Here is a 12,325-nt window from a genome sequence, read left to right on the forward strand (position 1 = left end):
ATTTTTATTTAGTTAAAAGAAGTCACATATCATTAGTTGTTTCGTCACAACCTAACCGTTGAAAATATTGAAAACCCCAAGCGTAAATATAGCTTGTTCGGTAAGAAGGTTTTAACAAGGGTTTGCGGCATTTCGACGGTCAACTTTTGGTTTTACTTTGAAGGGTGGAATTCCCTCTCTCCAATAGACTAGAAACGGGTTTGAACTAGATTAAAAGAGGCAAGTCTAGCGATCGTCCTTTCCGTGATTTAACCATTTATGGATTCTCGAAGATAACTCAAAAGAGAGTCACAACCGTGTGCTCCCCCTCAGAAGATTTAGCTTTGAACTTTGTTTTACCGAATGATATGGTTTTCCGGAATAGAGATAAACTCATTCGAACAAATTTATCAAACACTTAGAGTGACAGAGTTCCAAGCATGCCGTGTGCCAAGTTTCTTTGTCGACACGACATCAAAGAAGTTAACTCTAGTTAAGACAGAAAAATCACAAGTTTAGTCTATTCTGGAACCCATTTTTTAAGCCCGAAACAACCTAAATCATTGGGAAGAAGTCACCCCAAGACTTAGCCAAAAGACTACTCACACATAGCTAAAGAACAAAGCATCGTAAGAAATTGAGATATGAGATTTAAAAGATAAAACTTGAAATAAACTTGATATTAATGAAGATCCAAAGTGTAGCTATATCATTAATAAATGAGAAATCAACAAATTAAATGAACTAAACTTACTTGAGTTCTTAAAGAAAATTAACTAGGGCAACAATTGAGTAAATCCTAGAAAGAAGGGAGAGAGATACAAAAAGCTAGATCCTTAATAAAGTGAGAGAGATGTGTATTTTATACACTCCCTCTCTCTCTAAAAATATCCCAAAAATCTACCTATTAATGGAAAGCTGATAAAGCAGCACAAATCTGGGCGAATCGATACCTATGCAAAAGAGTATCGATACCCCCAGTTCTATTTTGGCTCTGAATCACTAGTATCGATACCCAAGATAGTAGTGACTTTCCTCGTAGACGATGGGTATCGATACCTTCTTAACATGGTATCGATACCCCCATTTCTATACAGATTGGAACCAATTGGTATCAATGCCTCATTGACATAGTATCGATACCAAATGGCTTAGAGACAGGTTCAAGGCTGATCTTCCTCCCTTGGCCTTTAAGCAACCCCGGTTCACTCCAGTGCTTCATTTCTCAGTTCTTAGGATTTGGTGGCACAACGCCACGTGGCCTTGGGTACTTGGACACCTCCGAGGGTTATCCATGGCATCAAAACACGCCTAATTCTCACGGTTTTCCTAAAACACTTACAAAACTATTTTACGTGCAATATCGCATAAAAACGACAACGTATCTGTATAAACGCAACATATTAGAGGACTTAAGCACCAAGAATTTACATTATTGAATACTTATCACTAGTAGACCCCTACAACACTAATTTGAATATTTATTGTTAGCATCAATAACTAAATTTCTTTTACGTGGGTGAAAAATGTCTAGTACTCCAAATTCAACCCTACTTCGAATTGTTTATTATTTGTTTTATTGTGTCATACTATATTCATGTTCATGTTACGAAAAGGCTAACTTGAACCCGCTAATTTTGTATCGTGTTCGAATTATGTTAACATGTTGTGCTCCATGTCAAAAAATTCGCTCCATAAGTATGTATGTTCAATAAAGGAGGTCACTTCAAAAGAAGTTGTAGCTCCAGAAGTTCACCCAAACACCTTCCAAGAAACATTAATGGATTCACTACTTACTGAGAGCTTCCCTGTACTGGAAGAACATCAAACTGAAATTGATGACAGAAGACGGGTAGAGAGGACTCAATGGATTCTAAACTCTCCTGACCCTCCAAATCTGTTCAAGGAGCTCATCAGTTCTGTGAAAGAAACCATTTGTTCATCTTCTTCTTCATCCCCAAAGCAACCTCAATCAAGACGCGCTGTTTGCTTCTTACGGGGTCTATTTCCAATCCTCAGCTGGGCTAGAAATTACAAGGCGTCGAAATTTAAAGCCGACTTAATGGCCGGTCTAACACTTGCAAGCCTTAGCATTCCTCAGGTAAACATAAGAAAAACTTTGCACAAATGCTTAAAATACTTGCACTTGCAGTTTCGAGAAATCATTTTGCAGAGTACTTCATAGAAATCATTTTTGAAAATACAAGCACGTCATTGTCATAACTCATTCATTATTTACCGATAGTGGTGGCTCAAGGATTGTTTTTATAGCAGTGATAATTGAGTAAGTTACAGTTCTAATGAACAATCGAATAAACTGAATTTATTGTAGTGGTATAACGCAGGGACATAGAACATTTTTTTTATTTTTTATTTATGTTCTTTGCCTTTATTTTTTATTAATAAAGCTCAGTTTTTCATCCTCCGATCGCTTCTCCAAACTGAAAATTTAGCCTTTTCATAACAATGGCTTTGGGCTGTTGAAATTTAACTGAGCTTGGTGTTCATAATTGATGTATAGGATGTTCATATAATGGGCTGACCTTGAAATATATAAAAGTTTAGAGTGTTCATTTGAATACATTTGATCAATGTAGAGCCGCCAGTGTTCATCCATAGATAGTTCTCAAGAACTTGAAGACATATTTTCAATGCTTTTTTTTTTTTTTCAGAAATGGTTCTTTTATAAAATTTCAAGAAAATAAGCTCAGTAATCGTCATCCAAACACGTTTCTGAACAGAATTATGAAAAGCTGATTTGGAAACCGTAACCATACATTTTTTCCATATCTGATATGTCAAAAAACTGAATGTGTTGCAGAGTATTGGATATGCGAATTTAGCGAAACTTGATCCTCAGTATGGTTTATGTAAGTCGAAAATACATCTCTGATTCTCCAAAATTTATGACATTATTGACTGAATGTAGTAACAACTCATGTTTTTTGACTTGGGTATGCTGTAATTCAGACACTAGTGTTGTTCCACCTCTGATCTATGCACTAATGGGGAGTTCAAGAGAAATAGCTATTGGACCGGTAGCGGTGGTTTCGTTGCTTCTTTCCTCTATGATCCAGAAAATAGAGGATCCTATTGCCAATCCCATTGCCTATAGGAAACTTGTTTTTACCGTCACTTTCTTTGCCGGAGCCTTCCAAGCTGTATTTGGCTTATTCAGGTGCTCTTCCCTTCTGAACTGTTTCGTTTTTTTACTTATTTTTTGAATTTCTTGATATAATATCCTCCTGAATAAAGGAATTTATTCTCTTATGTGCAGATTAGGATTTCTTGTGGATTATCTGTCTCATGCTGCCATTGTTGGGTTTATGGGAGGTGCAGCCATTGTAATTGGTCTTCAACAACTGAAGGGCCTTCTTGGTATCAGCCATTTCACAGCTAAAACTGATGTTGTCTCCGTGCTAGGAGCTGTTTTGAGATCATTTCACCACCCTGTAAGTTTTCAAATAGGCGTATTTTGTAATGCACTATCCTTTTAGAACAATGCTACGCACCCAGACTTCCGTGCACATCTCTTTCATATACAAATGTGTCCGGAAATGTCTAATGCATGTGAGCTCCTCATTATTTTGTGAGACCCACCTGCATCAAACCGTGTCCGGATCTGTCTCCACGAAAGTCTGTGCACACATGACACACGCAGTCCTAATTTCTCATTTGTGCTTAATTTCCATGACAGTGGTCTCCTTTGAATGTTGTCCTTGGTTGTTCGTTCTTCATCTTCATTTTACTGACCAGAATTATTGTAAGTAGTGGAATTCTTGAGTCCCCTTTTCTCATCTGGCTATTCTTTCCCCATTTGATTCATGGACTACTAATAACTCTGTGCTAAATGCAGGGCAGAAGGAACAAAAAGTTATTCTGGGTGCCGGCAATTGCTCCTCTTATTTCAGTCATTCTGTCCACTCTGATAGTCTACTTAACAAAAGCCGATAAGCATGGTGTTAAGATTGTGAAACACTTCAAAGGAGGGTTGAGTCCAATTTCGGCTCATCAGTTACAACTTAGAGGCCCACATGTTGGACAAGCTGCCAAAACTGGCCTCGTTATCGCCATTGTTGCTCTTACAGTCTGTCTCTTTTATTTTTTTCCGCTTCCACATTATTTACTTCTAGTTCTAGAGCAGTGTTACTGACACAGATGTGTCCAGAATCGTTCGATGCACGTTGATGTTAGACAATCACGTGAGGCCCACACTCATCGGACGGTTGTGAATACATGAGTGTTTGAATATCTATGTTCAAAATATTTTCCTTATTTTGAAAGAGAGAATAATACCATAACTGACTCTTAACCTCCCATTTAACCATTTTAATCAGGAATCTATTGCTGTTGGTCGATCCTTTGCTTCCGTTAAAGGATACCATCTTGATGGAAATAAGGAAATGGTAGCCATGGGCTTTATGAATATTGCTGGATCTTTAACATCTTGCTATGTTGCTACTGGTAAGCCTAGTTCTTTCTTTTTAATTCCATTAAAAAAATAAAAAAAAAACCTTAGGGACCCGTTTCTTTGGCGAGATGAATAATGAAGTGATATATAACTTCACTGGATATACAATCCGTCAGATTAATAGTGATCGGATTAATGATGCCAAACCCACATGGTAGTGTATATCGTGCACTTTGTGGTCCAATTCGATGCTCACGCCTCACATCCAATCAAACAAACGGGCTCTAAAGTATTGGTATTGACAATACAGAGTATGGGATCCATCTAGAGTGAAGATAGTCTTGCCAACATAATGTGTTGACATATTTTTCGTGGAAAAAAATCAGTATGAGTTGTATTGTTTTCATTATCTATTATACCACCAGAATAGGAAGAAGGCAAAATCCAAGTGATTATATATGAATAACGTTGACAACCTCATAAACAAATGTGAAACTTCTGTCTTTCCTTTTGGTAAATTTTGACAGGTTCTTTTTCAAGAACTGCTGTAAACTTCAGCGCAGGATGTCAAACAGCGGTATCAAATATAGTCATGGCCATCACAGTGCTTGTATCACTGGAATTATTAACTAGGCTCTTGTACTTCACTCCCTTGGCAATCCTCGCCTCGATTATCTTATCTGCTCTTCCGGGGCTTATCGATATAAATGAAGCGTACCATATCTGGAAGGTCGATAAACTAGACTTCCTTGCTTGCACTGGAGCCTTTTTTGGTGTCTTGTTTGCATCTGTTGAGATCGGTCTTCTTACAGCGGTAATAAATTTTCCCCTCCCCTCCCCTCTTCAATCTTTTTCCTTTTTTTTTGATCATTTCAATTTTCAACCTTTTTCTTCACTGGTCAGTTTTTGCATCTATGCACCTGAAAATAGTTAGGACTTGGTTACAATTATTTATCATCTCTAGAAAAGGTCCTACAGGAACTACAACTTGCCCATGGCATAGCATTTCAACTTGACCCCTCAAACAGAGAGACAGAGTGGAGATTGGGTTAGTCCGGTTGATTGGTGGCTTTGCTCTCCATGCAATTGACCAGAGTTTGATTCGGTTAGGTGGCAAGAAAGTTATTAATTTTTTGTGAATTTTCTAGTCCCGGCATGAATGACCTGCCTTTGACTGAACTGAGGAAGTGATTAGTTGAGGTGCGTGTAAGTTGCTCTGGACACCAATGACCGTCGAAAAAAATAAAGGCTCAGACATGAATATATGGGGATAAAGTTGACACTGGTCTATTCTGCTAGAAGAAAAGGTGGGTTCCACTTATATAGTGGAAACTGATAATTTAGCCAGAGTATGATTAACTAATTTGTGATATAGGCCAACCCTTTCCCTTGTCTTTATGTTTCAACTTGAACCCAGCAGTCTGTCTTAGTTTGTGGATGATGTTCAAGTTTGGTGAGTGCGGGTTTGACTAATATTATAAGAAAAACACAAAACCTCCCCTATGTTATTATTATCTCATGCAGTACTATTTTCCAGGAGAAACTTCGTAATAGAGATGATCGAAAAAGGGCGAAAATTGATAATTGAGGTAGTTTACAGAACAAGCATATAACCCTGAAGGAAAGTGCTACAATATGCATCCCTAAACCGTAAAAAGAAACATTTGAAATTTAGAATGGTTTTTAATCATTTGTTGGATTTATTGCAGGTCACAATCTCATTTGCTAAGATAATACTACATTCGATTAGGCCACAAATAGAAGTACTGGGAAGAATTCCAGAAACAGAAATCTTTTGTGACATCAAACAATATCCTATGGCAAGCAAAACTCCAGGCATCGTGATAATCCGTGTTAATTCCGGCTTACTCTGTTTTGCCAATGCCAATTTCATCAGAGAAAGGTAACTTGTTGGGAATGCACTGGGTATTGATTTATGTTAGACGTGCAATCTTATTGCTAATTGCTTATAGTGGTCACTGTTCGGTTCCAGGATAATGAGATGGGTAATCGAAGAGGATGGAACAGAAGAAAATTCCAATGGAGGGATCCACGTAGTAGTTCTAGACATGTCCAGTAAGCTTTAACTGTTCTATTTTGTTTCCAAAAAATTCCTGATACATTTGCATTGATCTTGCCAACAAAGTTACTTGATCTTTCCTACAACAGATGTGACGAATATTGACACTTCAGGAATCCTGGCACTAGAAGAAGTGCATAAGAAATTGGTCGGACGAGGCATACAAGTGAGGCTAGCTGCAATCTTAACTTAATGAATTTTCCGTTAGAATTAGGTTTGTAAATGAATGTTGGTCTGTGCTTTTTGCAGTTAGCTGTTGGAAATCCGAGGTGGAAAGTGATTCACAAGCTAAAAGTAGCTAAATTTGTGGATAGAATTGGAAAAGGGTGGATTTTTCTGAGTGTTTCTGATGCAGTTGACGCTTGTTTTGGGTCGAAAATGGTTGTTGATCCTTGCACTTCTGTTTGATGGATGGCTTTACAGGGTCATACAACAGTAAGCGGATTTCTCAGCTGCTAGGTACGTAGAGACTAATGGTGAAAAGAGTTGCTATTTTAGATGTATGACTCAAGTGGTGGAAGGATGATCATTTTGTGCCATGTATTTGGAATTGGAAGCCGCTTTTTTGTATCATTCTTGTGGGTGTGAATTCTGAATCGGAATATGAAAAGCAGAAGACTTTCGTTACTTGATGTCCAATTATTCACTGCACTTCAAGCCCCCATTTTGTTAGAAAATCAGCGTACACCTTTGCGACATTGAAATTATCTTAAGCACTAACAAGTCCTAGGGGTGAATAGGACGACCAATTAAAATCCAAGTCTAATCGCGATACTACAATCAACCAATTTCCATTTCACTTAACACAATTACATATATCAAAATAAAGTAATTAGACTAAAGAGACGGAACAAGTCGATATACGTGAATACTCTTTGGGGCCTAAACACCGGCCCCAAGCATAAAACCACGGGCTAATCATACTATTTTTCATTAATTAAAGAGGGTTAATTACAAGAGATAAACCGAATCAGGAATTACCAACAAGACTCGTTGCAACACCTAATTCCACCTCTTGAACAAGTACCCGGTACTCCTCTTCAATTCGACAGACTCCACAAGCGTCACCAACTTGATCTCTGAGCTACCCGGAACAAAAACCATTCGGCTCATGTAGGATTCAACCAACAAGGCAACAACTCATGAAGTATGAAAATGTAAGTTTTTTTGTGAAGGAATCAACCTAGAGAATATACATTGATAGTAGAGTATATCTCTAGATCGACAAGCTAGGATGATCAAACACCAAGCCTAAATCATCTTTTATGCATCGAAAATACTTGTAGATCTAAAATGAAAGGAGTCTCTCTTACTTGAAAATCTGATGCAGTCTTTAACCCTAAAGATAGGAGAAGAATCTCTTTATATATGCTCGATCAGGAATATACTTCCTAGCACCAGCAATCAAAGGAAATCGTTGCACACGCTAAGCACCTGCAAACTAGGAAGCGCCAATGAGGCACTTGCCTCTGAATTTTAGGAGCACAAAGCGCCAGCTCAAACAGGGAGGCGCCAGGGAAGTGCAACTCTCTGTTTCTCAGAGATTCACACAAGGAACAAGCATGCCTTGCAAAATTTTGAACTATTCCACAAAAGAGTTTTAGACACACTTAATGACTTATGCAGATAGTCTAAATGGAGACCCACCAAGGCAACCAACATTTTCTAAGGCATAGATACAAAGTTTTTTTAACAAAAAAAAACAAATGCATGGAAAATTATAGTAATTTTTATGGATGCAATGCACGGATTTACCTTCTCAACCTGACTTCAACCTTTGGCATGAGCATCCCCTTTTTCCGCGAGCTTCAATGACCCGGTGGAATATCTAGACTCACCCTAAGACTCTACCATCCAAACCCAAACGGAAAATAACCAAATTACAGACTCCAATGATTTATGAATTTCCAATTAAAACCGCCAATAATACTAACAGACATTATACCTGTGCATACAAAATTTCAAATTTTTTTTTTCACAAAACATCATACATATATTCATATATTACAATACAACCAACTGTAACTAGTCTGTCCTAGAGTAGCGAGGACAGAATTGAGCCGGAATGTGAAATATAACCATTTGGTCTATCCTTTGTTCTCGAGATTTTTTATTTTAATCATCTTAATTATAATTTATATATGATGGAATATAGAAGATAACAAATCTGAATATAAACAGGCAGAACCTTTAGAGAGAAGGGTCAATGCGAGGCCAAAATGATACTGATATTCCTTGATTGGGGCTCGGACAAATTGGGTAACCCTGAGAAAATGATTCGCATAGAAGAGAGGTATGTATATTTACCTAATTTTTGAAGTTTACTAATCCAACCGAAAAGGGGAAATATTTTTCTTCAAATCCATAAACTATGAGAATACTTGTAGCCGGGGCGAGAGGCGATATAATAGCAAGCAAAGACATTTCAATTATACATGTCCATCTGTATCAATTATCCTTAATTAATTATCCACTACAAGGCAAATGCGTTATGGCCCAACTTTAACTCTTCTGGTAGCTAGCATACTAAGCCTAACTATAAAAGATAAGCCACGCCATAGATTAGTCCTTGCCGATCGAGCCAATGACGCTAGCTAGATGACTAAAGGAAAGGACTACGTACCCTTCCATTCAAAGATCCATTGAAACAGGGTTCTATCTCCTTGAATCTTACTACCGCATCAACGGAATATACTTCTTGCTTTGAGCCGCACCGGCAATGCAATCAATGAAATTCCTTGGTCGCTTGCTTGATCAGAAGGACTGCTTCTATCTTAACTTACCTTGACAGATTGTGTAGTAACGATCGAGCTCCTTGAATCTCAAAACCTAAGCATTCAACACTAACTACATGATTTTGGGAATGTGCATATAATCATTCAATATGTTTTAAAATTGTAACTCATCATAAAAAATAAAAAACATATCTATAAGAGGCCACATCACTAAAGTTTTCGAATGTGTTTTAGGATAGAAAGTCATGGGTTGGAACTTTAAAGTTATAATTAATAAATAGTAGGGGTGGCAAATTAAATCCAAACCCACCCATTAAAAAATAGACCCAATCCAGCCCATTTATTAGTTGGGTTAGAATGGGTCCAACTCATCTAACCCATTTAGTAATTGGGTCTTAAATGGGGCTTAATGGGTCAACTTAAATGACCCAATAAGTCATGAACATGACCTATCAAAGAAAAATAGAAAAAACACAATACAAATTGAAATTAGTCCATCTCGATCTCATTCTTCTTCCACCGATCTCATTCTTCCTCCACTGAGGTCGTCACAATCAAATCCACTCGTCATAGCCATCGACAGGGAAATCGGCGGAGGCAACTCCGACATAGAATCCGAGCTCATTGCCGTTGCGAATTACCTCAACAATTTCGAGAATGTAGATAATTCTGCTAGCATAAATGCAAAATTTGATTACAATTTGACGGGCGGAAAACAAAAGTGTTTTCTAAAACAGTAATTGCGACACAGTTTGCTTTTATTCATTGAATATATAAGCATATTATTACTGTAACGCTGTTTACAATTTGTATTTGTATTGAGTTTGATTATAAATAAATAAATAAAAAAGAAGAAGCATAAATGCAAAATTTTGAAAAATCCAACTGACGAATTGAAGTTCATAAAGTGGGTTTGCAATGTGCAAAGCAAAGTGCAAACCTCTTCTGATACTTGAAACTCAGTACTGCGTTTAATGGAATCCAAAATTGAATCAACTAAATATTGAGGAGATGATGTGTCTATTCCACTGGGATTTAATTGATCCAAGGGTGAGATTCTCTGAGGAACATACAGACTGGAGTTTTTAACATCTTTAAGAAGAGTTATGCAGAGAATATCATAAACATGCAGATTTAGCATAATTGCTAAAACAACATAGCAATGTTTTAACGACCCTATGGGAACTTCCAAGTAGGGAAGAGGAGGAGAGGAAATGTAATGCCCCTAATTTTGGGAACGTTAAATAAACGATTTTATTGAAAAACTAAATAGAGTTTGGCTCATTATTATATCATAATCCCCATAATTACACAAAGAGAGGGAAATTAAGGTTCCTAACTACAGCTCCGCCTACTTTTCCATCCTAGCCAGCTCTTCGGCTCCGAAAGCTTCCAAGGTATAGAGTTCACCATGTTCATCTATAAGGTCTGACACATTATACCAACATCGCCACCAATATAATATGTCAGGGTCACCAAAGGTAACACCATGAGCTACAAAAGCTCAATAGAATAACCCATACTCAGTAACCCTTATCTTACAACATTATGGCATATTATTAACAAATTCTACTTAGTACATACATATCTAACAAACAGATAATAATGACACATCTGCATTTACTATTCACTATCGTTGGTGTCCAAACGCGTCATTTTGTAGACCGTGTAACTGGTTTCACCTTTCAATAACCAATCAACAATTTCAAAATCGTCATTTTACACACCCAACCTCAGTTCCGCCATTCCGGTCTCCTGGGTATCCTCACAATGATTCCGCCGCACTGGATTCCCATTGACACACTTTGCATTGGCTCCTCTCCACAGATAACCAAGCCACACACCCAAGCTCGGTTCCACCATTCCGGTCTCCCGAGTATCCTCACAATGGTTCTGTCGCACCAGGTTCCCACTGGCATACAAAACACACACCACACAATGGGCTTCCACGTCCGGCCACATTGTGGTTTTCAAAATATTTTACCTTTTCAAAACACGCATTTTCATTAACCACACCCTAGGTGTCATGTTTTTACTTTTTCGATTTTCGTGTCTCATTTTTATGCAACGACTCCGCGGTAGGACTTTTCACATACGTAATCATAAATCATTCATTGTAATCTTGAAACTAAACTAGCAAGATCATCTAACTCTATATTACTAATCATGCTCAAATCACCACTTAAAGCATAACGTCACATGTACGGACGCCTTTGGAGTGAAAATCAAAATACATGCTCATAACCATCCTAAAGATCAAAATACGAATACTTCTACCAAACGAGAAAGTCTTATCTTTCGAAAATCGTTCTTTCTTCCTTTGTGGGAAGTTCAAAACAACATGTTTATTAGAGTATAAGTCAATTATTCCGACATGCTCATACTTCCATTAGCGAAAATAAGTTTGTTAACCATCATGCATTCCAAACATTATAAGTGATAGATAACATTATATACTTAGAGAAAGCGGTTAAGGATATTCTACATTATAGTTAGAACTAGAGAGTAAGGACATTCTACTTATACCTAGAGATAGGGGATAAGAAGATTCTACTGTTCTTCTTGGCGATTGGTCGGTTTTGAGAATCGGTTGTCGATTTTGCGAATCGGCGGCGTAACGGCTCTGAATTGCTTTGAAAGGAAAAGAAATGGATTTTCTCTTCCTAGAAACAATTTTTCTAACTAAACTAGGCTACTTTAAAGATCTAGTGGTGGTTTGGTGGCAGTCTAGGTTGAGTTTCATGAAGAAATTCAAGAAAAACTCAAGAACACTAAGAACAAGAAGAACAAATGCAAGGATTCTAGAGAGAGAAGTTGAAGGATGGAAGGTGTAAGTTGAATGGCAAAGATGAGATGCTATTTATAGCCAAACTAACTTCTATTACCCAATGAATAAAATTTTTCCTAGCAATTATTGTCCAATGGTTAAAAGGGCAATTATGATAGGTATGGTCTTGTCTTGTCATATAAGAGGTTGCTTGCAAAAAAGAACAAAAGAAAGTCTAGTAATGGGTTGTCAAATAGTACTTAGGTTGAATGTGAGAAGGGCTAAAAGAGGTGACTTGATTGAGTGTGCAAAATCCCATGCATACACACACATCACTCCCTCTCTCTCTCTCT

At 37.5% G+C, this 12,325-nt stretch overlaps 1 protein-coding gene across 1 annotated transcript; it reads left to right on the forward strand.

Annotated features, from left to right (window-relative positions):
* The first annotated feature begins 1,625 nt into the window (after positions 1-1,625).
* LOC131329871 (low affinity sulfate transporter 3-like) lies at positions 1,626-7,097 on the forward strand. The gene is made up of 12 exons (XM_058363283.1): positions 1,626-2,080; positions 2,801-2,849; positions 2,950-3,157; positions 3,257-3,431; positions 3,677-3,742; positions 3,836-4,066; positions 4,317-4,443; positions 4,918-5,204; positions 6,100-6,293; positions 6,384-6,466; positions 6,560-6,636; positions 6,720-7,097. Exons 1-12 carry the CDS (start codon positions 1,643-1,645, stop codon positions 6,876-6,878), a joined length of 2,094 nt encoding a protein of 697 aa, XP_058219266.1. The 5' UTR covers positions 1,626-1,642; the 3' UTR covers positions 6,879-7,097.
* Positions 7,098-12,325: the final 5,228 nt, after the last annotated feature.

This window comes from Rhododendron vialii, chromosome 6a (assembly GCF_030253575.1).
Source record: "Rhododendron vialii isolate Sample 1 chromosome 6a, ASM3025357v1".
In the NCBI taxonomy this organism is placed as follows: Eukaryota; Viridiplantae; Streptophyta; class Magnoliopsida; order Ericales; family Ericaceae; genus Rhododendron; species Rhododendron vialii.

Excerpts from the sequence above, each read along its gene's own strand:
- LOC131329871 (XM_058363283.1), top strand. The coding sequence starts at position 1,643 with ATGTTGTGCTCCATGTCAAAAAATTCGCTCCATAAGTATGTATGTTCA. Across the intron at positions 2,850-2,949 it reads TGATCCTCAGTATGGTTTAT|ACACTAGTGTTGTTCCACCT; the intron begins GTAAGTCGAAAA and ends GCTGTAATTCAG. Across the intron at positions 6,467-6,559 it reads AGTAGTTCTAGACATGTCCA|ATGTGACGAATATTGACACT; the intron begins GTAAGCTTTAAC and ends TTCCTACAACAG.